At 37.4% G+C, this 26,893-nt stretch overlaps 1 protein-coding gene and 1 long non-coding RNA gene across 3 annotated transcripts in view; one reads left to right on the top strand and one right to left on the bottom strand.

Annotated features, from left to right (window-relative positions):
- Positions 1 to 26,893, bottom strand: part of LOC106782338 (uncharacterized) — a 209,607-nt gene that overhangs the window by 120,007 nt on the left and 62,707 nt on the right. The window lies entirely within an intron of this gene.
- OR7A96 (olfactory receptor family 7 subfamily A member 96) lies at positions 23,510 to 24,451 on the top strand. The gene has a single exon (NM_001390922.1). The coding sequence runs from the start codon at positions 23,510 to 23,512 to the stop codon at positions 24,449 to 24,451; it is 942 nt and encodes a 313-aa protein (NP_001377851.1).

The following is a 26,893-nucleotide window of genomic DNA, read 5'->3' as shown; positions in this document are numbered from 1 at the left end:
AATGTTAACCAACAGATGGAAATCATTTCTACAGGGTTCCTTGGAAACAGAATTAATAAAGTGAATGGAACAACATGTGAACAAGGGACTCCCCATGTCTTGAAGTGTCAGCTGTATCAGGGAGGCCACCTTGTACCTCAACATTCTCTGACACCATCTCTCATCAATCTCCCTGCTGCTCATTACCCTCAACTCACTGGCTTCCTGATTTTCTAGAAAAACTACTTTCCTCAGGGTTGCTGCACTGGCTCTTTCCCCTGCACGGCACACACTATCGCTAGATAGCTTTGTGTCTCCCATCCCATCTTTCTTGAGGTCTCTATTCAAATGTCACTTTGTTTGCAGGGCTTCTTGAATTCCCAGTAAAAAATAAAATCTTCATTTACTCTTGTTTATACCTACTTTTTTTCTTCATAGCACATGTCACCATCTGATAAGATATGTGGTATTTATTTGCTTATATTCTTTCACCACAATTATATCTTTATGCTCATTTTTTCAGCATCCTATACCCTTTGACTAGAAGACAGTCAGTACTCAACATATATTCCTCAAGTACGTGACAGCATTCCTCATTAAAACTGTGTAATACAAGAGCTCTTAGGGAAAAGTCTCAGAGTGGGACAGGAACTTCTAGGCAGAGAGGTCACAGAAGATCCCTTAAAGGGAATCAGATCTGTACAAAACATATATATTGGATTCCTGACAGCAAAGACAAGTTGTAGCATTTCAACTATATTATTAGGCCCATTTGTGTAAAAATTAATCATGTTATTTTTTTCATTCTTAGTCATCACCACCACCATATGATACCAGGCAATGATAGCCAAATTTCAGAATTTCTTCCTCTGGGATTATCAAAGGAAGCAGAACTTCATCTCCTCATATTTGGTGGTGTTCTCTCCATGTCCCTGATCACTGTTTGGGAACCTGGTGTAAGATAATGGTCTACTTTCATTCTTTTGCATGTGGCTGTTCAGTTTTCCCAATGCCATTTGTTGAAGAGACTTTCTTTTCTCCATCATATGTTCTTGGCTACCTTATGGAAAATTAGCTGTCCATAGATGTGTGGGTTTATTTCTGGGCTCTCAATTCTGTTCCATTGATCTGTGTCTGTTTTTGTGCCAGTACCATGCTGTTTTGGTTACTATGGCTTTGTAGTATATTTTGAAATCAGGGAGTGTGATACCTCCCACTTTGTTCTTTTTCCTCAGAATTCCTTTGGCTATTCAGGGTCTTTTGTTGTTCTATATAAATTTTAGGATTTTTTGTTCTATTTCTGTGAAAAATGTTGTTGGAACTTTGATAGGGAGTGCACTGAATCTGTAGATGGCTTTAGGAAGTATGCATATTCTAACTATGTTAATTCTTCCAACCAAAGAGCACAGAATATCTTTCCATTTCTTTGTGTCTTCTTCAATTTCTTTCAACAATGTTTTATAGTTTTCAGTGTACAGATCTTTCACTTCTTTGGTTAAGATTATTCTTAAGTGTTTTATTCTTTTTGTTGCAATTGTAAATGGGATTGTATTCATAGTTTCTCTTTCTGCTACTTCATTGTTAGTGTATAGAAACATAATTGATTTTCATATGTTGATTTTGCATCCTGCAACTTTGCTGTATTCATTTATTATTTCTAAAAGATTTTGGTGGATTCTTTAGGGTTTCTGTATATAAAATCATGTCCTCTACAAATAGTGACAGTTTCACTTCTTCTTTTCCAATTTGTATCCCTCTCATTTCTTTTTCTTGCCTGATTGCTCTGGCTAGAACTGCCAGTACTATGTTAAATAAGAATGGTGAAAGTGAGCATCCCTGTCTGGTTTCTGTTCTTAGAGGGATAGCTTTCAGTTTTTCTCCATTGAGAATGATATTAGCTGTGGGGTTGTCATATATGGTCTTTATTATGTTGAGGTACTTTCTATCCATACCCATTTTATTCAGAGTTTATATCATAAATGGATGCTGTATCCTGTCAAATGCTTTCTCTGCATCTATTGAGATGATCATGTGATTTTTAGTCTTCATTTTGTTAATGTGGTGTTTCAGGTTGATTGATTTGTGACCTAGTATGATCTTAATGTCAGAGATGATCATAAATATGAGGAAGCAAAATTTCAAATCATTCATTTTATTACTATGCAAAATATTTCTTTTTTATTCTGTGCATCTATTTATGAAAGCATGGCAGATTGGTGTCCATGAGTGAGGGGGTTTATTCAATGAGGTAAAGAATTGGTTAGTGTATTTTGTTTCATTACTGAATTATCTTCCTGTTTCTGCATGAAAACTTCTAATGCTACCTACAAATATGATTCTATTGCTCTAAAAAATAGCTCCCTCTCTTAAAACATTTGTCCTAAATACTAAAGGGACAATGAATGAACAATGTCAATATCATTCACTTCATATCTCCTTCATGCTCAGGAATTTCTTCATTGTTATGATGAGAGGAATATTCACAAGAGAGCTTGATGTCCTGCCCAGTCATGTTTTCAGGGTCACCAGTTTTTCTGCACAAACATGCATGTCCTTCCAAACTCTCCTAGTTACCTGGAAGGGAGACCCAAGGTAGGCACTTGTTAATGCAGTTATCTGAAGTAAACTTGCATAGCCTAAGAATCATGAATGCACTCTTCGAGTATCATAACATATGCCAAAAATGAAAAGCACAGACCATCAGTTCTGTTCCCTGATTATTGTATCAGTTAGCTATTGCTGCATAGCAAGCCATCACATATCAAACGGGAGACTATATTACTTCATTTTCAAATACAATTATATGCTGGGGAGGGTTTCTAATCTCTGCTGGGCTCTTCATGAGTGTGTAGTCAGCTGACAGGCTCTACACTGTGTTTCTAAGGCTCATCCATGATCTTGTGAGAGGCTGTAGTCTCTTCTGTCTTTAGCCAATTTATGGTAAGTTTATTCCAACTCTATATCTAGGTTAATGTTCTATTTACAGAAAAAAATGAGTCTTATCATGTGAATTAATTAAACTCCACTGTTCCTATACCCATATATATTGCACTCAGCTTTCTTCCCAGTTAGAAGAGATATCTCCCACCCCTCTTAAGTGATAATCAGCTACCTGTGGTGTAGATCCTACCATTAGCCATGCATCATTAGATTTTTTCCATTTAATTATGATTGGAGTACAATTACACAAAATGAACTGCATATATAAAGTGTACAATTTGATGAATGAGAGGAACTGTACAAAAATTGAGTACATAGTGCATGTTTTCATTTGTGTATAATTTAAGACAGTGCACGTAAGATTTAACTACTTTATGTAACAGTTAAAATTTTAAGCTCCTTGAGCCTCATTTCCCTTATCTGAAGGTAATGTGGGATAATAAACATAGCTTATACAGATGTTGTGAGGAATAAATGATATGTATGAAAACTCACTTTTTAGTCGAAAGAAAACATTCAAAGGTACAGTTGTGTCTATGTACATGTGTGTGTGTTTGTGTAAAAGTTTGTTTCAAATAAGCATACTCACACACATATATGTACATACACAGATGCACTTATGATTCCACTTTCTACATTTAAAGAGAACTTGAGGGAACGTTGGAGAGGATATAAATGAAAATAAGGAATGCATAAATTAATAAGAAATAAAAGAATGTAAAAATATAGACACAAAGCTTTAAAGTAAAATGGGTAACTTTAATTTTGATATGAATTACTTTTTCCATCTTAATGCCACAAAGGCATGATAGTCAGAACCACATTTACATTTATGCAATTAGGAATTTATTATACCAGCTACTGGGGCAGAATATCTCCAAATAAATTTAATTTTGTTTTCTACTTAATGTGGGTTTTCAAAGTAAAATGTCCTTACCCTAGGGAAGCTAATGAATGAACTGAGAAGCTTAAAATCACTTTACTCAAACAAATTTTATTGAATAAATATCTATATGACATTGCTATTGCTGCTTAAAATATTCCCACATTAGTTTCCTAAAACAAACAACATGCTCTTACAGTTCTGGCTGTTAGAAGCTTGAAATGAGTCTCACTGGGCTAATATCAAGATGTCTGCAGGGCTGGGTTCCTTCTAGAGGCTCAGGGGAGAATATGTTTTCTTTCCAATTCAAGTTTGTGTTGCTGGCCACCTGTGTTCCTTGGCTCTGGGCCCTTCCTCTATTTTCAAAGCCAGCAGTGTAGCATTTTCAAAATCTCTGACACCAACTCTTTGTCTCCGTATTCAACATTTAGAGGACTATTGTGATTACCTTAGTCCCACTGGATAACCATGACTAATCTTATCTTAAAGTCAGTCGATTAGCAGCCTTGTTCGGTCTGCTACCTTAATCCTTCTTTGCTATAAAAAAATAATATATTCAGTGGTACTGGGGATTAGGATGTGGACATATTTTGGAGGCCCTTATTCTGCCTTCTACAAAGTCTTTTTCAGAAGTGTATTATTTTGTGTCACTTAAGGATCCTTACGTAAAAGAAACAAACAAAATTTACCACAGCTTCTGGAGTGAGTGATTACACTATTCCTTCAAAATTATGTGCAAAGACGACATTTGGTGCAGAATACCTAAACTACCTACACCTATGTCTAACACAGGATCACAGCCTTCCTACCCAAAGAGCGGTCCACACACCAGGACCTGCAGCAGCATCATCACCCGGGAGCTTGTTAGAAATACAGAATCTCTGGGCCCACCAGGACTTGCTGAATCAGATTTTTCATTTGTAGTAGAATCCTTGTTTATTCATAGACACATTAAAGTTGGAGAAGTGCTGGTCTAGAATAGTTTTTCTCACCTTTACTATTGACATCTGGGACAGAATAATAATACCTTTGGGATGTTTTTCCTGTGGATCATAGGTGTTTAGCAGCATCCATTCAGACTTTGACAAATATCCCCAGGGGAAAAATCATTTCTGGTTGAGAATCACTTCCCCAGAGTTTAAGAACTAAGAGCATCCTGACAGAATTACAATCAAGGCTCATCACATACTCAGATATTAACTTTGAGCAGATCACTAAACCCCTCCAAGCACCATTTCCGCAATGGAGAAGGAGTTCATAAATCTACTTCCTCAAGATAATACATTTATAAAATTAAATCAGACAATCCCTATAAGGTGCTAAGTTCAGGTTATAGTACTTAAAAGATCTAAATATATCTCTTACAATTAACAAACATTTTTTTAATGAGGGACTAAATGACAGTACTTAGCTTGTGATATGTTTGAAATTCCTAATTGTTAGGGCAACATAGTCAAGAAGCCAATGTGTGCAGTGCCCAAGGTTTATTATCAAAAGAACTCAGAGTGATGTCAGGATCACGGTGGAGTGAGTTGTTCTCTTCATCTTTCCCCCCTAAGTTACAACCAGTCAGACATCCAGTGACCAGCAAAAGACTCCCTCATCTATACATCCGAAGGTAAGTGGACTGGACCTCTGGGTGGCAGTGGAACTAGGAGAGCAGCCCCCTCCCTCTCCTTCAGCAGCAGTGGTCCAAAATGCAGATCCCCACACTGGCACACACACCAGTGACCACAGGCTTTAAGGGCAAACAGAGCACCCATGGCTTCTCCCCTGCCCAACCCCCAGCAGTGGCAGGTGGCAAACACATCCTGAGGCTTCGGGACACAGAACAGAGGCAGTGACCTGGTCCTCTCCCCCTCCCCCAGCAGTGGCACCAGTCTTCCCAGCAGTAGGGACTACATCCAAGGTGTAAATTTCCCAAGAAGGGGCAGGGTGCCCTGATCTGAGGTTTCAGAGCAGGTCATCAGCACACACACCAGCACCAACAACCAGAGGCTGTGTCCCCTGCCCTCACTCAGTGGTGGCCAGTGGCACACACATCCTGAGGCTTCAGGACACAGAGCATTACTGGTGACCCAACACCCTCCTCCTCCCCTGTCGGTGCAGCTGGTCTCTCCAGCAGTGGAGAAAGTAATCAAAACACAGATTTTGGAGACGTGTTAAGATGGCTGTGTGGGTGGACTCTGAACTTACCTCCTCCCATGGATACAACAAATTTACAACTACTCTGGGATAAATTACCCCTGGGAAGAACTGAAAACTGGATAAAAAGAATCCCCGCAAAAGGGGACAGTCCTAACTGAGGTGGAAGAGACAGGAATTCCCTTCTGGAGAGAAAAAAGCCATCTTTGCAAGCCACAGAGCTTCATGGCCGGCCAGGAGCAATCCTAAGGTACTCGAGCTTCCCTGGATGAGCTGGGAATCTGACCAGGGAAAATGACTGCTATATTCAGCTTTAGGATTCAGCACAACTTAGACAAGCATCATAACATCTGTCTTTGCTGGCTACTAATAACAATGGGGAATACCCCTAGAAAAGCAATCTGATATAAGGGGGTAAAAGATGGTTTTTAAAGGGCCCTGCACAAATTCACCTATTTCAGAAAGCAACCTAAAATCACCAGAAAAAAAAGGTGCACTGTCCTTTGGTGAAAAGAGACTCACCTGATAAGCTGTGGGTACATCTCAGTGAGAGGTGAGACCTCTCTAGGGACTGAGGCGTTGGTAGCAGCCACTATTGTGACCTGTTGCAGGTGGGCTGACACAGATGCTGGCAGAGACAATTGGAGTTCTTCCTCCTGCCTGTTAGCCCAGGGTCTGCCCCACCCACTAGAGCACCATTTTAATCCAGCTCAGCCGGGGCAGGTAGCTGACCCTAGGGACAGGCCCCACCCAACAGGAAGCCCTTGGGCACCTTGTGGGCCTGAAGAGGCTGGGTGCCTGGATCCTCTGCAGCCAGGTGAGTGGGTCTACCTCTGTGGGGAAGGGCATGCTCAAGGAGCAGGTGCAGTGTGTGGGGCCTCTGCAGTGGGGCGAGAGGGTCTGCTACAAGGAGTCAGGGCACAGGCATGGGACAGGACTGTGTTGATGGTATGTGTGGCCCCGTGGTAGTGGGGCTTGTCAGCGGCAGAAGACTTGTGCTTCTCAAACAGCCACATAGGTGATTGGCCCCACCTTCCAAAGCCTGAAACAATTGGGTGCTCCTGTGCCTGGGGCAAGCCCTACTCAGTTGCAATCCTGACGGAGCTGACAAGAGCCTTGCAGGCTGGAGGCCTGCAGCAATTGTAAGCCCCCGAGCCCAGCAACCAGCAATGCTGTGGACCTACTCACTTAACAGAAAAACTGCAACAGGAATGTGTTATTAGGCCTTGCAGCCAACTGTGCTGGGGCTCCCCACACCCAATAAAATGACTGAAGGGTCCATAGCAGGCACACACAGCTAAGCACTACACCAATCCAGATAGGAGGACAGCCTAGCCTCCATGGGTACCTGCAGCAAGAGGAACCCTGCCACTACAGAAGGAAACACAGAGGCCACTCCTGGAACATTTGGAACTGGTGACAAGAGGGAAGCACACTGCTAGGCCTCATAAGACAGCTCTTACATAAGGCCACCTCTCCAACATCAGAAGATATAGCTGACCTACCTAATACACAGATATAAGCAAAGAGAAAGAGGCAATATGAGGAGACAAAGGAACACGTTCCAAGTAAGAGAACAGAACAAAACCCAAGAAAAAGAACTAAATGAAACAGAAATAAACAATCTAACTGACAAGGAGTTCAAACAAAAAGTCATAAGGATGCTCACTGATCTTGGGAGAAGAATGGATGAACTCAGTGAGAACATCAACAAAGGATTGGAAAATATTAAAAGATCCATTCAGAAATGAAGAATACAATACTGGAAATGAAAAATTCATTAGAGGGACTCAATAGCAGAGTAGATGATACAGAAGAACAGATCAGCGAGCTGGATGAAAGACTACAGGAAATCACCCAAGCTGAAGAGATAAAAGAAAAAAATTAAAAAGAATGAGGAGAGTCTAAGGGACCTCTGGGACAACATCAAGCACACTAACATTTGTATTATAGGTGTCCCGGGGGAGAAGAGAGAGAAAAAAGGTAGATCATCCAATTTGTTGCCATATAGCTTTTCATAGTATTCTCTTATAATCTTCTGTATTGCTGAGGTGTCCATTGTAATTTCTCCTCTTTCATTTATGATTTGGTGTATTTGAGCCTCCTCTCTTTTTTTTCTTGGTGAGTCTAGCTAAAAGTTTGTCAATTTTGTTTATCTTTTCAAAAGACCAGTTCTTTGTTTTATTGACTTGACTAACCTAAAGAAGAAAACAGACATCCAGGTACAGGAAGCACAGAGAGCACCAAACAAGATAAGCCCAAAGAGGCCCACACCAAGACACATTATAATTAAAATGTCCAAAATTAAAGATAAACAGTGAATCCTAAAAGCTGCAAGAGAAAGGCAACAAGTGACGTACAAAGGAAACCCCATAAGGCTATCAGCTGACTTGTGAGCAGAAACCTTGCAGGCTAGAAGGGAGTGGCACAATATATTTAAAGTGCTTAAAGAAAAAACCTACAGCCAAGATTACTCTACCCGCCAAGTTTAACATTCAGAATGGAAAGAGATATAAAGAACTTCCCAGGCAAGCAAAAACTAAAGGAGTTTATCACGAAGAGGCAAGCCTTACAAGAAATGCTAAAGGGACTAAAATCACTGGTAAAGGTAAATATACAGTAAAGGTAGCAGATCAACAACCTATAAAGCTAATATGAATGTCAAAAGACTAAAGTACTAAAATTATCTATTTACATGATAAGAGGGTAATGGATACACACACAAAAAAAGAGGTTAGATATGATACCAGAAACATAAAGTGTGGGAGAAGAGGAGTAAAAGAGTAGAGCTTTAAGCAAGAGATCAAACTAAAGAGACCATCAATATAACAGATTGCTATACATGTAGGTTATCATATATGAACCTCATGGTAACCACTAACCAGAAACCTATAATAAATACACAAAAAATTAAGAGAAAGGAGCCCAAACATAATAGTAAAGAATGCAATCAAACCACAAGGGAAGACATAAAGAGAAGAAATGAACAGAGAAGAACCACTAAAACACCCAGAAAAAAGTAACAAAATAGCAATAAGTACGTACTTATCAATAGCTACTTTAAATGTCAATGTACTAGATGCTCCAACCAAAAGGCACAGGGTGGCTGATTGGATTTTAAAAAAAGCAAGATCCAAAATATGCTGCATATAGGAGACACACTTCAGACCTAAAGACACTCACAAACTTAAAGTGAAGGGATGGAAAAAGATACTCATGCAAATAGAAAAGAAAGTAAAGCTGAAGCAGCAATAGTTATATCAGAAAAAATAGACTTTAAAACAAAAACTCTAATAAAAGACAAGGACACTACATAATGTTAAAAGAAACAATCCAACAAGAAGATATAACACTTCTAAACATCTATGCACCCAATATAGGAGCATCTAAATACATAAAGCAATTATTAACAGGCATAAAAGCAGAAATAGACAGTAACAATAATAGTAGGGGACTTTAACACTCTACATACACCAACAGATAGATCATCAAAATAGAAGATCAATAAGGAAACATTGGACTTAAACGACACATTAAACCAGATGGACTTAGTAGACATATACAGAACATTCCATCCAAAAACCACAGAATACACATTCTTTTCAAATGCACATTGAACATTCTTTGGGATGGATCACATATTAGGCCACAAAACCAGTATCAATAAATTTAAGGAGATTGAAATAATACCAAGCATCTTTTCTGACCACAATGGTATGAAACTAGAAATCTACAGGAAGAAAATCAGAAAAGCCACACATATGTGGAGATTAAACAAAATGCTACTGCACAACAATTGGGTCAATGAAGAAATCAAAGGAGAAATCAAAGAATACCTGGAGAAAAATTAAAATGAGAAGATGACATGCCAAAATTTATGGGATACAGCAAAAATGATTCTAAGAGGGAAGTTTATGGCAACACAGGCCTACCTTAACAAACAAGAAAAATCTCTAATAAACAATCTAACAGTGGGCATAAGGAACTGGAAAAAGAAGAAGGAATAAAGCCACAAATCAGTAGAAGGAAGGAAGTAATAAAAATCAGAGTAGAAATAAATGAAATAGAGACTGAAAAAAATTAGAAAAAATCAATAAAACAAAGAACTGGTCTTTTGAAAAGATAAACAAAATTGACAAACTTTTAGCTAGACTCACCAAGAAAAAAAGAGAGGAGGCTCGAATACACCAAATCATAAATGAAAGAGGAGAAATTACAATGGACACCTCAGCAATACAAAAGATTATAAGAGAATACTATGAAAAGCTATATGGCAACAAATTGGATGATCTAGAAGAAATGGATGAATTCTTAGAATCATACGACCTTCCAAAACTGAATCAAGAAGAAATAGAGAATTTGAATAGACGAATCACCAGTAAGGAGATTGAAACAGTATTAAAAACCTCTGAAAAAAATAAAAGTCCAGGACTATATGGCTTCCCTGGTGAATTCTACCACACATTCAAAGAAGACTTAATAGCTATCCTTCTCAAACTCTTCCAAAAATATTGAAGACGAGAGGAAGCTTCTTAAATCATTCTATGAACCAACATTACCCTGATACCAAAACCAGACAAGGACAACACATAAAAAGAAAATTACATGTCAATATCACTGATGAATGTCAATGCAAAAATCCTCGACAAAATACTAGCAAATCGATACAACAATACATTAAAAAGAGCATACATCATGATCAAGTAGGATTCAATCCCAGGATGCAGGGATGGTTCGACATCTTCAAATTAACCAATGTGATACACCACATTAACAAAACGAAGAATAAAACTCACATGACCATCTCAATAGATGTGAGAAAGCATTTGACAATATACAGCATCCATTTATGATGTAAACTCTGAATAAAGTGAGTATAGAAGGAAAGTCTCTCAACATAATAAAGCCCATATATGACAAACCCACAGCTAATATCATTCTCAATGGAGAAAAACTGAACGCTATCCCTCTAAGAACAGGCACCAGACAAGGATGCCCACTTTCACCACTCTTATTTAACATAATACTGGAAGTTCTAGCCAGAGCAATCAAGCAAGTAAAAGAAACAAAAGGGATCCAAATTGGAAAGGAAGAAGTGAAACTGTCACTATTTGCAGATGACATGATTTTGTATACAGAAACCCTAAAGAGTCCACCAAAAAACTTTTAGAAATAATAAATGAATACAATAAGGTTGCAGGGCACACAATCAACATACAAAATCAGTTGCATTCCTATACTCTAACAACAAAGTAGCAGAAAGAGAAATTATGAATACAACTCCATTCACAATTGCAACAAAAAGAATAAAATACTTAAGAATAATCTTAACCAAAGAAGTGAAAGATCTGTACACTGAAAACTCTAAAATATTGTTGAGAAAAATTGAAGAAGTCACAAAAGAATGGAAAGATGTTTTGTGATCTTAAAATGGAAGAATTAACATAGTTAAAATGTCCATACTTCTTAAAGCAATCTACAGATTCAATGCAATCCTTATCAAAGGTCCAACAACATTTTTCCCAGAAATAGAACAAAGAATCCTAAAATTTATATGGAACAACAAAAGATCCTGAATAGCCAAAGGAACCCTGAGAAAAAAGTACAAAGTTGGAAGTACCACAGTCTCTGATTTCAAAATATACTACAAAGCTACAGTAACTATATAATGCCAGCATGGCACTGGCTCAAAAACAGACACAAGGATCAGTGGAACAGAATTGAGAGCCCAGAAATAAACCCAAACATCTATGGATAGCTAATTTTTGACAAGGGAGCCAAGAACATACAATGGAGACAGGAAAGTCTCTTCAATAAATGATGTTGGGAAAACTGGACAGCCACATACAAAAGAATGAAAATATACCATTATCTTACACCATAATAAAAATTAACTCAAAATGGATTAAAGACTTGAATGTAAGACCTGAAACTATGAAACTTCTAGAGGAAAACATAGGCAGTATGCTCATCAACATGGGTCTTAGCAGCCTATTTTCAAGTACCATGTCTGACTGGGCAAGGGAAATAATAGAAAAAATAAACAATGGGACTACAACAAATCAAAAAGCTTCTGCACAGCAAAGGAAACCATCAACAAAACATGAAAACATCCTAACAATTGGGAGAAGATATTTGCAAACCATATGTCTGTCAAGAGGTTAATATCCAAAATATATAAAGAACTCATACCTCTCAACAACAAAAAAACAAACAACCCAATTTAAAAATGGGCAAAAGATCTGAATAGACATTTTTACAAAGAAGATATACAGATGGTAAACAGGCACATGGAAGGATGTTCAACATCACTAACTATCAGGGAAATGCAAATCAAACCTACAATGAGATATCACCTCACTCCTGTTAGAATGGCTATAACTAATAAGATAGAAGGAAGTGTTGGAGAGGATGTGGAGAGAAAGGAACTCTCATACACTGCTTTTGTGAGTGCAAACTTGTGTAGCCACCATAAGATCCAGCTATTCCACTGCCTGGTATTTATCCAAAGGAATGAAAACATGAATGCATAAAGATACATGCACCACCAAGGTTCACTGCATCATTATTCACAATAGCCAAGACTTGGAAGCAACCTAAGTGTCCATCAAGGGATGAATGAATAAAGAAGATGTGGTATATGTACAAAATGGAGTACTAGTCAGCCATAAAAAATGATGAAATCCATTTGTGATAACATGGATGGACCTTGAGGGTATTATGCTAACTGAAATAAATCAGAGGGAGAAAGTCAAATACCATATGATCTCACTCATAAGTAGAAGATAAAAACAACAACAAACAATCACATAGAGACAGAGATTGGATTGGTGGTTAAAAGAGGAGAAGGAGAGAGGGAGTAGGGCAAAAGGGGTGATTAGGCACATGTGTGTGGTGATGGATTTTAATTGGTCTCTGTGTGGTAAACATGATGTAATCTACACAGGAATCGAAATACAACAATGTACACCTGACAGTCATATGTTATAAATCAATGTTACCAGAATAAAAATAAAACACAGATTTCATCAGCAGGAACAGGGTCCCCTGACCTGAGGTCTCAAAAAGCACAGTGGCAGGCACCAGTGTCCAGAGACTGCAGGGCCAGCAACAACATCCTCTAATCCTCCCTCAGCAGCGGCATGTGGCAGCTACGACCTCAGCCTCCAGGAACCACAGCAGAATCCATGTCCCAGGCCCCTGTGGTGGCACCCCACACTGGCTATACTAGCAGCAGGGGATACATAGAAGAACCCAGGCCCCTGACAGCAACAGTGACACATGTTGCCCCAGCACCACTCAGAGGTGCTACTATCAGCCCCAAATAACCCAGGAACAGCAGCACAGGTGATGCATGGGGCAGCAGCCCTCAAGCCCATGAAGACCAAGTGGAGGAACATGAAGCCCAAAAGACCGCAAAAGCAGCAGAGATGCTCACAGCTTGGTGACCCCAGTGGCAACACCTGAGACTACAGTGATATCAAAAGCAGGAAGACACCAGCAACCTCAGAGGCACAAGTGGCACAAGGAGGGCACTGACAATGCCTCAAGCAGAGGCAGTGGAAGGTGGAAAGGGCAGGCTCTCAAATACAATTAGAAGCAGCTCAGAACCAAAGTAACCAAATAAGAAAGGTGGTTACTACCACAAATGTGCAAGCAGAGGATCAATTCATCAAACAGCATGAAGAATTACAGTAACACAGCAAAACAGAAGAAGAGTGACAATTCTCCAGAAACCAAACTTGAAGTCACAGAAGATTAAAATCTGACTGACAGAGAATTCACAACAGCTGTATTTCTTGTATGAAATACAAGACAACTCACAAAAGCAGATCAATGAGCTCAAGAATAAAATTAATGAACAGAAGGAATACTTCACCAAAGAGATTGAAGCTCTAAAAAAAACCAAACAGAAATTCTGGATATGATGAACACAATTAATGAGATAAAAAAAATGCAGACTGCATAAAAAATAGAGTACATATTATGGAGGAAAGAATCATATAGCTCAATCATAGAAACCTAGAAATGATACAGGTGGAGAAGGAGAGAAAACTAATATTTTTTTTAAATGAACAAATTCTTTGAGAAAATCTGACTCAGTTAGGAAAAGTAATATGAGGATTATAGGTGTCCCAGAGGGAGAAGAGAGGGATAAAGGAGCACAGAGCTTATGCAAAGAAATAATAGCTGAGAACTTCCCCAACCTGGGGAAAGAACTGGACATGCAAATATATGAAGCTAATAGAACTCCTAATTACACCAATCCAAAAAGACTTTCTCCAAGGCATATAATATTAAAACTGTCAAAAGTCAATGACAAAAAAACAAGCCTATGTGCTGGAGCTGATGCTGGGGGAGAGAACCCACATGGTTGTGGAGAGAAGTATTCTAGCCAAAATAAAAATGGTTGTTAGGTTCAAAAAAAAAAAAAGTCAATGACAAAGAAAAAATATTAAGGGCAGACAGAGAGAAGAAAATAACCTACAAAGGAACCCCCATCAGGCTTTCTGCAGATTTCTCAGGAGAAACCTTACAGGCTAGGAGAGAGTGGAATGATATATTCAAAATACTGAAAGAAAATAACTATCAGCCAAGAATATTCTATCCAGTGAAATTATCCTTCAAATATGATGGAGAAATAAAAGCTTTCCCAGACAAACAAAAGCTGATGGATTTCATCACCACTAAACCTCCCTTACAAGAAATGATGAAGGTAGCCTTCCTACATGAAGGAAAAAGGCAAAAGTTTACAAAGCTTTGAGCAAAGAGATAAATAGAGAGAGAAAATCAGAAAATTGCAGCTCTATATTAGAATAGGCTAGCAAAGAAAGCATCAAAAATAACTATAACCACTTCAATTTGGTCACAACACAAAAAAGAATAATTTGTGACAACAAAAACGTAGAAGGGGAAGAGGTAAGGGATGGAACCTGCACAGGCTAATGGAGATAAGAGACTAACAGAAAATGGACGATCTCCTCTATGACAACTTATATACAAACCTCACAGTAACAACAAAATAAAAAAATCAGAGCAGAGTCACAAATCATAAATAAAGAGAAAAACCATCACAGAAAACCACCAAACTGAAATGGCAGACAGAAATTCAAGGGAAAAGAAATGATGGAGATATAGAACAACTGGAAAACAAAAGATAAAATGGCAGTATTAAGCTCTCATATATCAATAATCACTCTAAATGTAAATGGATCGAATTCTCCAATCAAAAGACATAGAGTGGCTGGATGGATTAAAAACCAAGACCCAATAATATGCTACCTCCAGAAAACACATATCAGCTCTAAAGACAAACATAGGCTCAGAGTGAAGGGATGGAAGATGATACTCCAGGCAAATGGCAAGTAAAAGAAAGGAGATGTAGCCATAGCTATATCAAACAAAGCCAAATTCAAGATAAAAAAGATAACAAGACACAGAGATGGCCATTGTATGGTGATAAAAGGGACATTCCACTAAGAATACATAACACTTATTAATATATTTATGCACCTAACACAGAAGCACCAAAGTATATAAAGCAACAACTAACAGACCCAAAGGGAGAAATTGACAGCAACACGATAATAGCAGGGGGCCTTTAACACCCCAACTACATCAGCATGCAGACCATCCAGACAGAAAGTCAACAAGGAAACAGTGGCCTTAAATGAAACACTAGACCAGATGAGCTTAATAGATATATCTAGAACATTACATCCAAAAACAGCAGAATACACATGCTTCTCAATTACACTTGGAACATTCTCAAAGATAGACCATACGCTGGAAAAGAAAGCAACCCTCAATAAATTTAAGAAGATTGAAATCATATCAAACAACTTTTCTGACCACAATGCTATGAAACTCAAAATAAACTACAAGAGAAAAGCTGGGAAAATCACAAATATGTGGAGATTAAACTACACTCTACTGAACAACTGTTGGATCAATGAAGAAATCAAAGGAGAAATCAAAAAATACCTGGAGACTAATGAAAATGGAAACACAACATAACAAGACTTATGGGGTGCAGCAAAAGAAGTTCTAAGAGGGAAATGTATAGCAATACACACCTACATCAAGAAACAAGAAAAATCTCAAATAAACAAGCTTAGCCTATGCGCAACAGAACTAGAAAAAGAAGAACAAACAAATCCCAAAGTCGATAGAAGGAAGGAAATAATAAAATCAGAGCAGAAATAAAATAGAGACTAAAAAAACAACAGAAAGAATCAATGAAACCAAGAGCTGATTCTTTGAAAAGATAAACAAAACTGGCAAGCCTTAGCCAGACTCACTAAGAAAAAAAGAGAGAGAACTCAAATAAATAAAATTAGACATGGAAGAGGAGAAATTACAATGGACACCTCAGAAATATAAAGAATTATAGAGAATACTATGAAAAGCTATACACCAATAACAGGATAACCTAGAAGAAATGGATAAATTCTAAGAATCATACAACCTCTCGCAAAATCATCCCATTTGCAACAACATGGATGGACCTAGACGGTATTATGCTAAGCGAAATAAGCCAGACTGAGAAAGACAAACACCATATGATTTCACTTATATGTGGAATATAAACAAACACATGGACAAAAAAAATAGTTCGGTGGTTACCAGTGGAAGGGAGGTGGAGAGTGGGCACAGGGGATGCAGGAGAGCACTTACGTGGTGACAGACCAGAAATAACGTACAACTGAAATTTCACAACGATGTAAACTATTATGAATCTCAATTTTTAAAACAATGAATCAAGAAGAAATAGAAAATCAGAATAGACAAATCCCAAGCAAAGAGAATGAAAAAGCAATCAAAAACCTCCAATAAAACGAAAGTCCAGGGCCAGACAACTTCTCTCATGAATTCTACCAAACAATCACAGAAGATTTAATTCCTATCCTTCTCAAACTATTCTGAAAAATTGAAGAGGATGGGATGCTTCCTAATTCATTTTACAATGTCAATGTTACCCTGATACCAAAACCAGACAAGGACAACACAAAAAAGGAAAATTACAGGCCAAAATTGCTGATGAACATAGATGCAAAAACCCTCAGCAAAATATTAGCAAACCAAATACAGCAATATATTAAAAGGGTCACACACCACGATCAGCTGGAATTTATTCCAGGGATGCAGGGATGGTTCAACATCCACAAATCAATCAATGTGATACAACACATTAAAAAAATGAAGAATAAAAATCACATGATCATCTCAATAGATGCAGAAAAAGCATTTGACAAGATCCAATATCCATTTATGATCAAACTCTAAATAAAATGAACATAGAAGGAAAATGCCTCAACATAATAAGACAAAAACAAGGGAACATCATACTTAATGGTGAAAAACTGAGGGCAATTCCTGTGAGAACAGAAACAAGAGAAGGATGCCCATTCTCACAACTCTTATTCAACATATTACTGGATGTTTTGGATAGAGCAATTAGGCAAGAAAAAGAAATAAAAAGTGATCCAAACTGGAAAGGAAGAGGTGAAACTCTTTGCAGATGACATGATTCTATATATAGAAAACCCTGAAGAACTTACCGAAAAACCATTAGAAATAATCAAGAAATACAGTAAAGTTGCAGGATATAATATCAACATACAAACATCAGTTGCATTTCTATACACTAATAATGAACTAGCAGAAAGAAAAGTCAAGAATACAAATCCAGTTACAACTGCAACAAAAAGAATAAAATATTTAGGAATCAATTTAACCAAGGAAGTGAAAGACCTATACACTGAAAACTATAAGAAATTATTGAAAGAAATCAAAGAAGACACAAAGAAATGGTAAGATATTCCATGCTCATGGATGGGAAGAATAAACATACTTAAAATGTCCATGTTATCTAAAGTAATCTACAAATTCAATGCAATCTCAATCAGAATCCCAATGACATTCTTCATAGAAACAGAACAAGGAACCCTAAAATTTATATGGAACAACAAAAGGCCCCGAATAGCCAAAGCACTCCTGAGGAAAAAAAAGAACAAAGCTGGAGGTATCACAATCCCTGACTTCAAATTATACTACAAAGCCATAGTAATCAAAACAGCATGGTGCTGTGACAAAAATAGACACACAAATCAGTGGAACAGAATTGAAAGTCCAGAAACAAAACCACATAGCTATGAACAGCTATCTTTCCAGAAAGGGGCCAAGAACATGCAATGGCAAATGGAAAGTCTCTTCAATAAATGGTGTTAGGAAAACTGGACAGCCGCATGCAAAAGAATGAAAGTAGACCATTATCTTACACCATATACAAAAATTAACTCAAAATGGATTAAAAACTTGAACATAAGACCTGAAACCATAAAATTCCTAGAAGAAAATATAGGCAGTATACTCTTTGACATCGGTCTTAGCAGTATCTTTTTGAATACCATGTCTACTCAGGCAGGGAAACAAAAGAAAGAATGAACAAATGGGACTACATCAGACTAAAAAGCTACTGCAAGGCAAAGGAAATCATCAACAAAACAAAACGCCAACGCACCAAATGGGAGAAAAAAAATGGCAAATCATATATCCAACAAGGGGTTAATTTCCAAAATATATAAGGAACTTATACAACTCAGCAACGAAAAGATGAACAACGCAATCAAAAAGGATATGAACAGACATTTTGCCAAAGAAGATAAACAGATGGCCACTAGGCACATTAAAAGATGTTCAACATCACTAATTAGTAAAAAAATGCAAATCAAAACTACAATGAGATATCACCTCACACCCATCAAAATGGCTATAATTAATAAGACAAGAAATAACTAGCGTTGGAGAGGATGTAGAGAAAAGGGAACCCTCATACAGTGCTGGTGGGACTGCAAACGGGTACAACACTACAGAAAACAGTATGGAGATTTCTCAAAAAGTTAAAAATAGGAATACCATATGATCCAGCTATCCTACTACTGAGTATTTATCCAAAAAAACGTGAAATCAACAATTCAAAGAGATTTATGAATTCCTATGTTCACCACGTCATTATTCACAATAGCCAAGATATGGCAGCAACCCAAGTGCCTATCAACAGATGAATGGATAAAGAAGATGTGGTACATATGTATACATATACACACACACACACACACACATATATACAATGGAAAACTACATAGCCTTAAAAAAAAGACAAAATTGTCCCATTTGCAACAAGATAGATGGACCTCGAGTGTATTATGCTAAGCAAAATAGTCAGACAGAGAAAGACAAACACTGTATGTTTTCACTCATATGTGGAAGATAAACACACGAGTAAGGAAAACAGATTAGTGGTTAGCAGAAGGGAAGGAGGTAGGGGAAGGGTGAAAAGTTTAGGTAAAGGGGCACATAGGTATGGTGACAGATAAAACCTAGACTATTGTTGGAGAATACAATGCAATCTATACAGAAACTGATATAGAATAAGGTACACCTGAAATTTACAAAAATTATAAGCCAATGTAAACTCTGAAATAATTTTTAAAAATAAGAGACAGAAAGAAAAAGAAAAGAAAGAAAGAAAGAGAAAGAAACACAATTCTCTCTCTGTTAAAAAGGAAAACAGAAATTTTCTAGAGATGTCAGGGTTTTGCCCTCACCATAAGTCAATGCTTTGAAGACACAAAAGACCTAATCCAGATAGGTTCCTCAGTCTTCATCTTGGAGAGAACTTTAACTCCGGGCTGAGATTAAGTGATAGGAGATTTAGAGATCTGGAAGGAAGGCAAGTTCACGGAGGAGTGAAAAAAAAACTGGATTCACTTGACTCCTAACTGATCTCTTGGGAGTAGAGAACCATTAGGAAAATTTTCTTTCTGTCTAAAACAGTTTTCCACAGGGGAATCATGTGCTTAGAGGTTTTGGTAACAAGAGGGAAATGTGCCTAATGAGCAGATATGGGGAGCTGTAAATATCTCCTCATCTTCAGTCTCTCAGTGTGTGTAAACTTGGGATAGAGGGAACATGGTTTCTGTTTGTTTGGAGTCCTGTTTCGGGCTGGGGGACTGATGCCTTATTCCTTCCTGCTGTCTTGTCTGGGGACAGAGCTCTAGTCTCCATCAATAACTATCCAGGAAGGAATTCAGACTTCCCTACAGAGACCTTTTTCTTAGAGTTTCCATCCAGGTGAGTCCAACAACCCAGTTGACCTTGCATGAGAAGGTCAGACAGAATGGAAGCCAAGAACATTCACCTGTTGTCACCTGAAAGCCAATTGAACCTAGTCCAGAAGGAAGAGATCGCTGTGTTTCTTTGCTTAATTAATTAATGCATTTATTTCAGTGGCTGCATAATATTTCATAGTGTAGCTGTGCTACTCACACTTTTGATGATCTTTCCTATTCTTTATCACTAAATTGCTAGTATATCAATGCTTAAAAAAATTTAATATTGTTAAATTTAAACTGTAGTACTAAAAGGGAGCAATTTTGTCGCCCAGGGCACATTGAGGAATGTCCAAAGGCATATTTGGCTGTCACACTGGAGAGTCATGAGTGGTGGCCGGAGATGCTCTAAACATTCTTTAATGTATAGGACACACCTCTTCACAGAGGATAATCTGTCCCAGAATGTCAATAGTCCTGAGACTGAAAAAACTCGAGTTGATGAATATCATTATTTGTAATATTTATAGGCGTGTTCAGGTTGTTTTTGAACCTTGTAACACTTCTCTGCCAGCAAACTAACAGAGTAACCCTTTTGTAACCAGTTTAAAGTTCCAACCCCAATCAATGTGACAGCTCTTTATTTTTTTTCCCAGGCTGATGGGTATGAAACAGACTTCTTGTTGTTTTCTTAAACTATTACTCAGTTTCACCAAACTTCATATATTTGACCACCATTTTGATTCACCTATTACTTTTACATTCCCATATCATATTTGCCCATTTTTTCCTACAGTTACCACCATTTCAAATGATTTCTACAGATCATTGTTTCTCAACTGATTTTTGGAGCATATTTTTGACCATACAGAATTTTAATTTTATTTAAATATGTCTATCCTCTTACTACTGAGTTTCTTTCTTTATTGAAGATGGTTTGGCCCACCTGTATATTTTTATGTATTTTTTTTGAGATGTTCATCTAAAATGTATTGGGTACTGTTACACTGAGATTGTAATCCCTCTGATTTTTTTGTAAAATGTCTGAGAGAGGGGACTAATTTCATGTTCTTCCAAACAGATAGTCATTTATGTAAGCTTTTATTTAACAATCTAGGCTTTTATAACTAAATTGAAATACAACCTTGCATGGACATGGCACCACTCATCAGGCCATGCTGAGGTGACATCCCACTTAGCACAACCAGAGGATTTGCAGCTACAATATCCAACCTCCTACTGGGGAGCTTTGGGGAGAAGAAGAAAAAAGAAGATTGGTAACAGGTGTTAGCTCAGGTGCCAATCTTTAAAAAAAATTTACTCATTTTAACTTGGTTTTATTATCTGTTCACTTGTTTCATTTTATCACTTTTCATATTCTTAGATTTGTCTCTGTACAAGTGAACATATACTCACATACCTTTGTGAAAAATAGAAAAGTGAACAGAGTGAAAAGTCCCTGCTCTTTTGGATCATGCATCACAATGAAATAAATGTGTATATGATGTAATGTCCTCAGGTGTAATCATATGAAGAATCTTATTCAGTATAAAAAGGTAGCATTGTCACGGCATGTGCAGGATTTAGAAAGTATAGTCTGATAGGCCTTTGCACATTGGATAAAGTCTAGAAACAAGATTAGAGTGTGCCCATTGGGTTTGTCAAAAGAGAGATCAAAACCCAAAGCCCAAAAGTAACAAAGAAAAGATGCCACATAAGAAAAGAGAGAGATGGGCTAATCTCATCCCCTATCGGACCATACAAAAACTAATTGGTCAAATAATTATGGAATAAGGCACAAGAAAAGCAAGACTTGTGCTTGATACTAAAAATGCCCAACTTCGTTATATTGTATACATTTTCTTTTGTGAAGTACTGGTTTATCCCTTTGCTCATTTTCTCTTGGGTGCACAATATGTAAGGTGTTTGACACCATAACGATATCACTACTTTTGTCTTTTGGACAAGTTAATTTTTGTCCTCTTATTATTTTTGCTGGGCATCAAAGGAATGTAATCAGGGTTGGAACGCTGCCAGAACCAAGGGAGATTATGCTTCCTCACAGTCTCCCAGGGACCATCTGAGCTCATAGACCTTTTTTCCTCCTCATCCATTTCATTCCTCTCACTCTGTTTCTCCATTTATTGAACAGATTTTTTTATGTTTGTTTAAATACATGGCAAAAAATAGTCATCCTAATGTGGAGCACCGAGTTTATTTGTCTGTGGGAGGCTTAAGAATTGGAATTTCTGGGAATCATTTCTACATTATACTGGGAAAGATCATTGACCTGGCCAGCTTGGGTTGTATCTATTCCTAGCATAGATGACGCTGAGAAAAACAAGGAAATAACACAACCCAAGAGGCCATGGTGTGCTGTGTGTGTGACTTGTGTAGTGTGAGCAGTCCGCAGAACACGGGTAGAAGGACTCATACATTCTAAGGTGATTCTTACAATACAGGGGCCAGTATTCAATCAAAAGAAGGTACTAAGGAGGGGATCGATTTCAATTCATGGGATGCCTTTGCAACAAGATTAATAAAGTGAATGAGGTAGTATGGATGAGGGAGTCCCTGTGCCTTGAGGTTTCAGCAGCAGCAGAGAGGCCACTTCACTCCTCAACATGTCTGACACCATCTCCCCTCACTCTTACTCATGCTCATTCACCTTGCAACACTGGCTTCACTTTTTTTGACTTGAACATTTGAAATAAGCACCTTCCTCGGGGTATTCACACCAGCCATTCTCTCTACAAGGCATTCACTTCCCCACACAACCTTGCATTTCTCTCCCTCTTACTTGAAGTCTCTGTTCACATGTCACCTTGTTTGCATATCTTGCCTAAATACTCATGAAAAATAGAACACTCTAATCATTCTCTTCTTTATATCTGTTTTCCTTTTCTTTATACCACTTGTTACCATATGAATGTTATATAATTTTATTGCTTACTTATATATTCTTTCTCCATGAATGAATTGCAAGGACTTTTGTTCTTCAGCACCCTATACTTATTGCCTAGATAGTGCCTCATGGACAGCACTCAATGTATTCCTGAAATACTCTCAAGGTCCATCCATATTGTCACAAATGGCCGATGTACATCCGAAAGCTATATAATGTTATAATCCAATGTTACTGCAATTAAAAAAATAGAGAACTAAGAAAGAAAGAAAGAAAAATATATATTCCTGAAATACATGAAGAATTTCTCATTAAAACTGTAGAAAACATGATTACTTAGGGGGAAAGCTGACTGGAATAAGAATTCCATACCATAGGTGGTATGGAGGATACCCTAAAAGGAACCAGATGAATACACAAAATATTAAAATTAATTTCTTGATGGTAGAATATAAATTGTAGAATTTCAAATATGTGAGTAATGCAAGTTTGTTTGAAAAGTAGTCATGTTATTTCCTCTTTCCTGGAAGTCACCTCAATCACATGGAACCAGGCAATGATACACAAATTTCAGAATTTCTTCTCTTGGGATTTTCAGAAGAACCAGAATTGCAACCTCTCATATTTGGGCTTTTCCTCTCCATGTACCTGATCACTGTGTTTGGAAACCTGCTCATCATCCTGGCCACCATCTCAGACTCCCACCTCCACACACCCATGTACTTCTTCCTCTCCAACTTGTCCTTTGTAGACATCTGTTTCACTTCCACCACCATCCCAAAGATGCTGTGGAACATCCAGACAGAGAGTAAAGCTATCACCTATGAAGATTGCATCACGCAGATTTATTTTTTCACACTCTCTGCAGTGTTGGACATCTTTCTCCTGACAGTAATGGCCTATGACCGGTTTGTGGCCATCTGCCATCCCCTGCACTATACAGTCATCATGAACCTCCGGCTCTGTGGACTGCTGGTTCTGGTGTCCTGGATCATGTGTATCCTGAATTCCTTGTTACAAAGCTTAATGGTGTTGCAGCTTTCCTTCTGTACCAACTTGGAAATCCCTCACTTTTTCTGTGAACTGAATCAGATGGTCCAACTTGCCTGTTCTGACACATTTATTAATAACATGGTGATGTATTTTGCAGCTGTCCTGATGGGTGGTGGTCCTTTTGCTGGTATCCTTTACTCATACTCTAAGATAGTTTCCTGCATACGTGGAATCTCATCAGCTCAAGGGAAGTATAAAGCATTTTCCACCTGTGCATCTCACCTCTCAGTTGTCTCCCTATTTTATTGTACAATGCTAGGTGTATACCTTAGCTCAGCTGCTACTCACAGCTCACACTCAAGTGCAACAGCCTCAGTGATGTACACTGTGGTCACACCCATGCTGAACCCCTTCATCTACAGTTTGAGGAATAAAGACATAAAGAGGGCCCTGAAAGCCTTCTTTGTGAAGGAAACCACAAAATTATCTTAGGACTGAAGAAGTCCCATGATTGCAGAGGTCAAAGCCTCAGATTCAGAAATGGTGATTATTTGATCAGACTGTGAAGAATATTGCTCTTTCTTTGTTTCCTGGAATTTCCATTTCTTTGACCTTGACTTCTCTACTCGATTTATGTAACTCACTTTACTAAGCTTTCTGCTCTCTCTGATATCCAACAGCTTTCTCTTTGTTGTTATCCTAATTGGCCAAATTTGTTTCCAACCATGGATCAGAAATATTTGGAAATTCCCATTTACCTAATGCGACAATATGGATTTATTCAGAATAATTTTTCTCAAATGATGTATATCATACCAAATAATTTTTCTTTTGTTTTACTAGAAGCAATGTCATGAGTTGTACTACTCCTATGGAAAAAACTACACTTGACGACCAAGGCAATTTCTATAATTTTACAATAGAAAAAATTGTGAGACCACTGTTTTTCACTTTTCTGTTTGACATTTCATTGTATATCACCATCTTAACTGCTCTTCTTCATAATATAGACTTTAACATACCAGTGGGATCCTTTTCTCTTTCAGCTTGGTGCTCACAATGCCTACCTTGGTCACTGACAAAATGATTATCAAACACATATCTCAAAGAGGAGTCTTCATTGAAAGACATATTATAATAAATACACCAACCTGATATGACCTTGATGATCAGCAAAAATAATAAAGGAGCAAAAATAAATTTGACCAGAAGACAAAAGTAGTGACATCCTTATGGTGTCAATCACCTTACAACTGAACACTCCAAGAGAAAAATGTGCTAAGAGAATAAACCAACACTTTACCAAAGGAAATATGCAAAGAGCAACAAAAGTTGGACATGTTATTTATGATGCAGTAGAAGACTTGTTTTTTCTCTGCCTATTTCATATTTATTTGAACAATTGGATTTTATACAATCTTATAGTGTGAGCCATGTCCTTTCACTTTTCTAATGTGGCTTCTTTCTTTTTCCTGGGCTTTGAGTTTTGATCTCTTTTTTTGACAAATACTCTATAAAATTCTGCACATGCCATGGTAATCCATCCTCTGACTCTGAATAAATTTCTCCATAAGCTTTATGCCTGAGGACATTATGTCATACACACATTTATGTCATTGTACTGTGACTTTACCGGTATAATGTAAGTACTAAAGAAGAAAGGCCTTCCTTGCATTGTTCACTGCAGTTTTCCAAAGTGGTATGTGAATATATGCGCACTTGTATAGAAAAAAATTTAAGAAAATGAGGAGTCATGAAATAAAAGGATTGGCATAGATAATAAAACCAGTTAAATAGAGTGGTTTATACAACTGTATTATACAAAATTGAATGGAACATTGAAAACTAACTGAAATATGATGTAAAATAACAGTAATTGAACAATATCAATATGAATCAATAATTAATTTATCAAAGACCTTGACATAAGAGAATATAACATCAAATGTACCTAGAACTCTCTGGCATGTAGCAGATACTCTGTTATTTGTTGAATTTATCTTAGTACATATGGACATTTAATATATGACATGGTATACTTCAATTTAGAGCATAAAGGTTGATTATTTCATAAAAGCTACCATAAATGGCTAGCCATCTGGAACAAAAGGAAGGGGTTCCCTATCTCACATGACTTAAAAAATTCAGAGGGGTTAAGGACCTCAATGTAAAGGGAAACAGTACATTGTAGGTGAACATGTTTAAAAAAATACATATAAAAGCTAAGTAGGTAAATCCATCATAATTAAGGCAAGAAAATCAGAAGTATACATGTTTAACTATATAAAATTTCAAACTTTTTTATGGACAACATATCCAACCAAAAGTCAATAAACCATAATTTGTAAAAATTACTTGAAACGCTAGTAACTGTAGAACCATAGGCATATAATTCATGGACATATAGTAATGATGGGTGCATAATAATGAACGTGGTGATCAAATGTATGAATATTTGCCCAAATTGAGTAATACTTTCAGGAAACAACAAGAAATCTCTTTCACATCCATCAGCCTGTGAGACAACGTAAAGATCTCTCTCATTTAATGGGGGTGAAATTTTTAAACAGGTAGCAGAAGAAGATTCTCTAATTTTGGTGGCAGAAATGTGAAGTGTTACACATTTGGGAAACCACCTGAAGCCAGCTATAAATATTAAAATACAGACTTTTTTTTAACTCAAGTTTTCTCAGTCTTGGCACTATCAACATTCTGGATCAGATCATTCTTTTTGGTGGGTTGTATCCTGTGTATTGGAGGATGTTTAGAGCATTCCTGGCCTCTTCTGACAACTCCCCATGTGACAGCCAAAAATGTCTCTGGACACTGTTCAATGTCCCCTGGGGGAACAGCATTGCCTGTGGTGGAGAATAAGAGTTTTAACATAAAAAGAAAAAGAGAAAAAAGACTGCACTGAAACAAAAAGACGATTTA

This window comes from Equus caballus, chromosome 21, assembly GCF_041296265.1.
Source record: "Equus caballus isolate H_3958 breed thoroughbred chromosome 21, TB-T2T, whole genome shotgun sequence".
Lineage (NCBI taxonomy): Eukaryota > Metazoa > Chordata > Mammalia > Perissodactyla > Equidae > Equus > Equus caballus.
Note: the sequence above shows the minus strand (reverse complement) of the source record. Positions and strands in the feature narration are given on the sequence as shown.

Bases quoted from the DNA above. Each gene is read 5' to 3' on its own strand.
- OR7A96 (NM_001390922.1), top strand. From the start codon at position 23,510: ATGGAACCAGGCAATGATACACAAATTTCAGAATTTCTTCTCTTGGGA.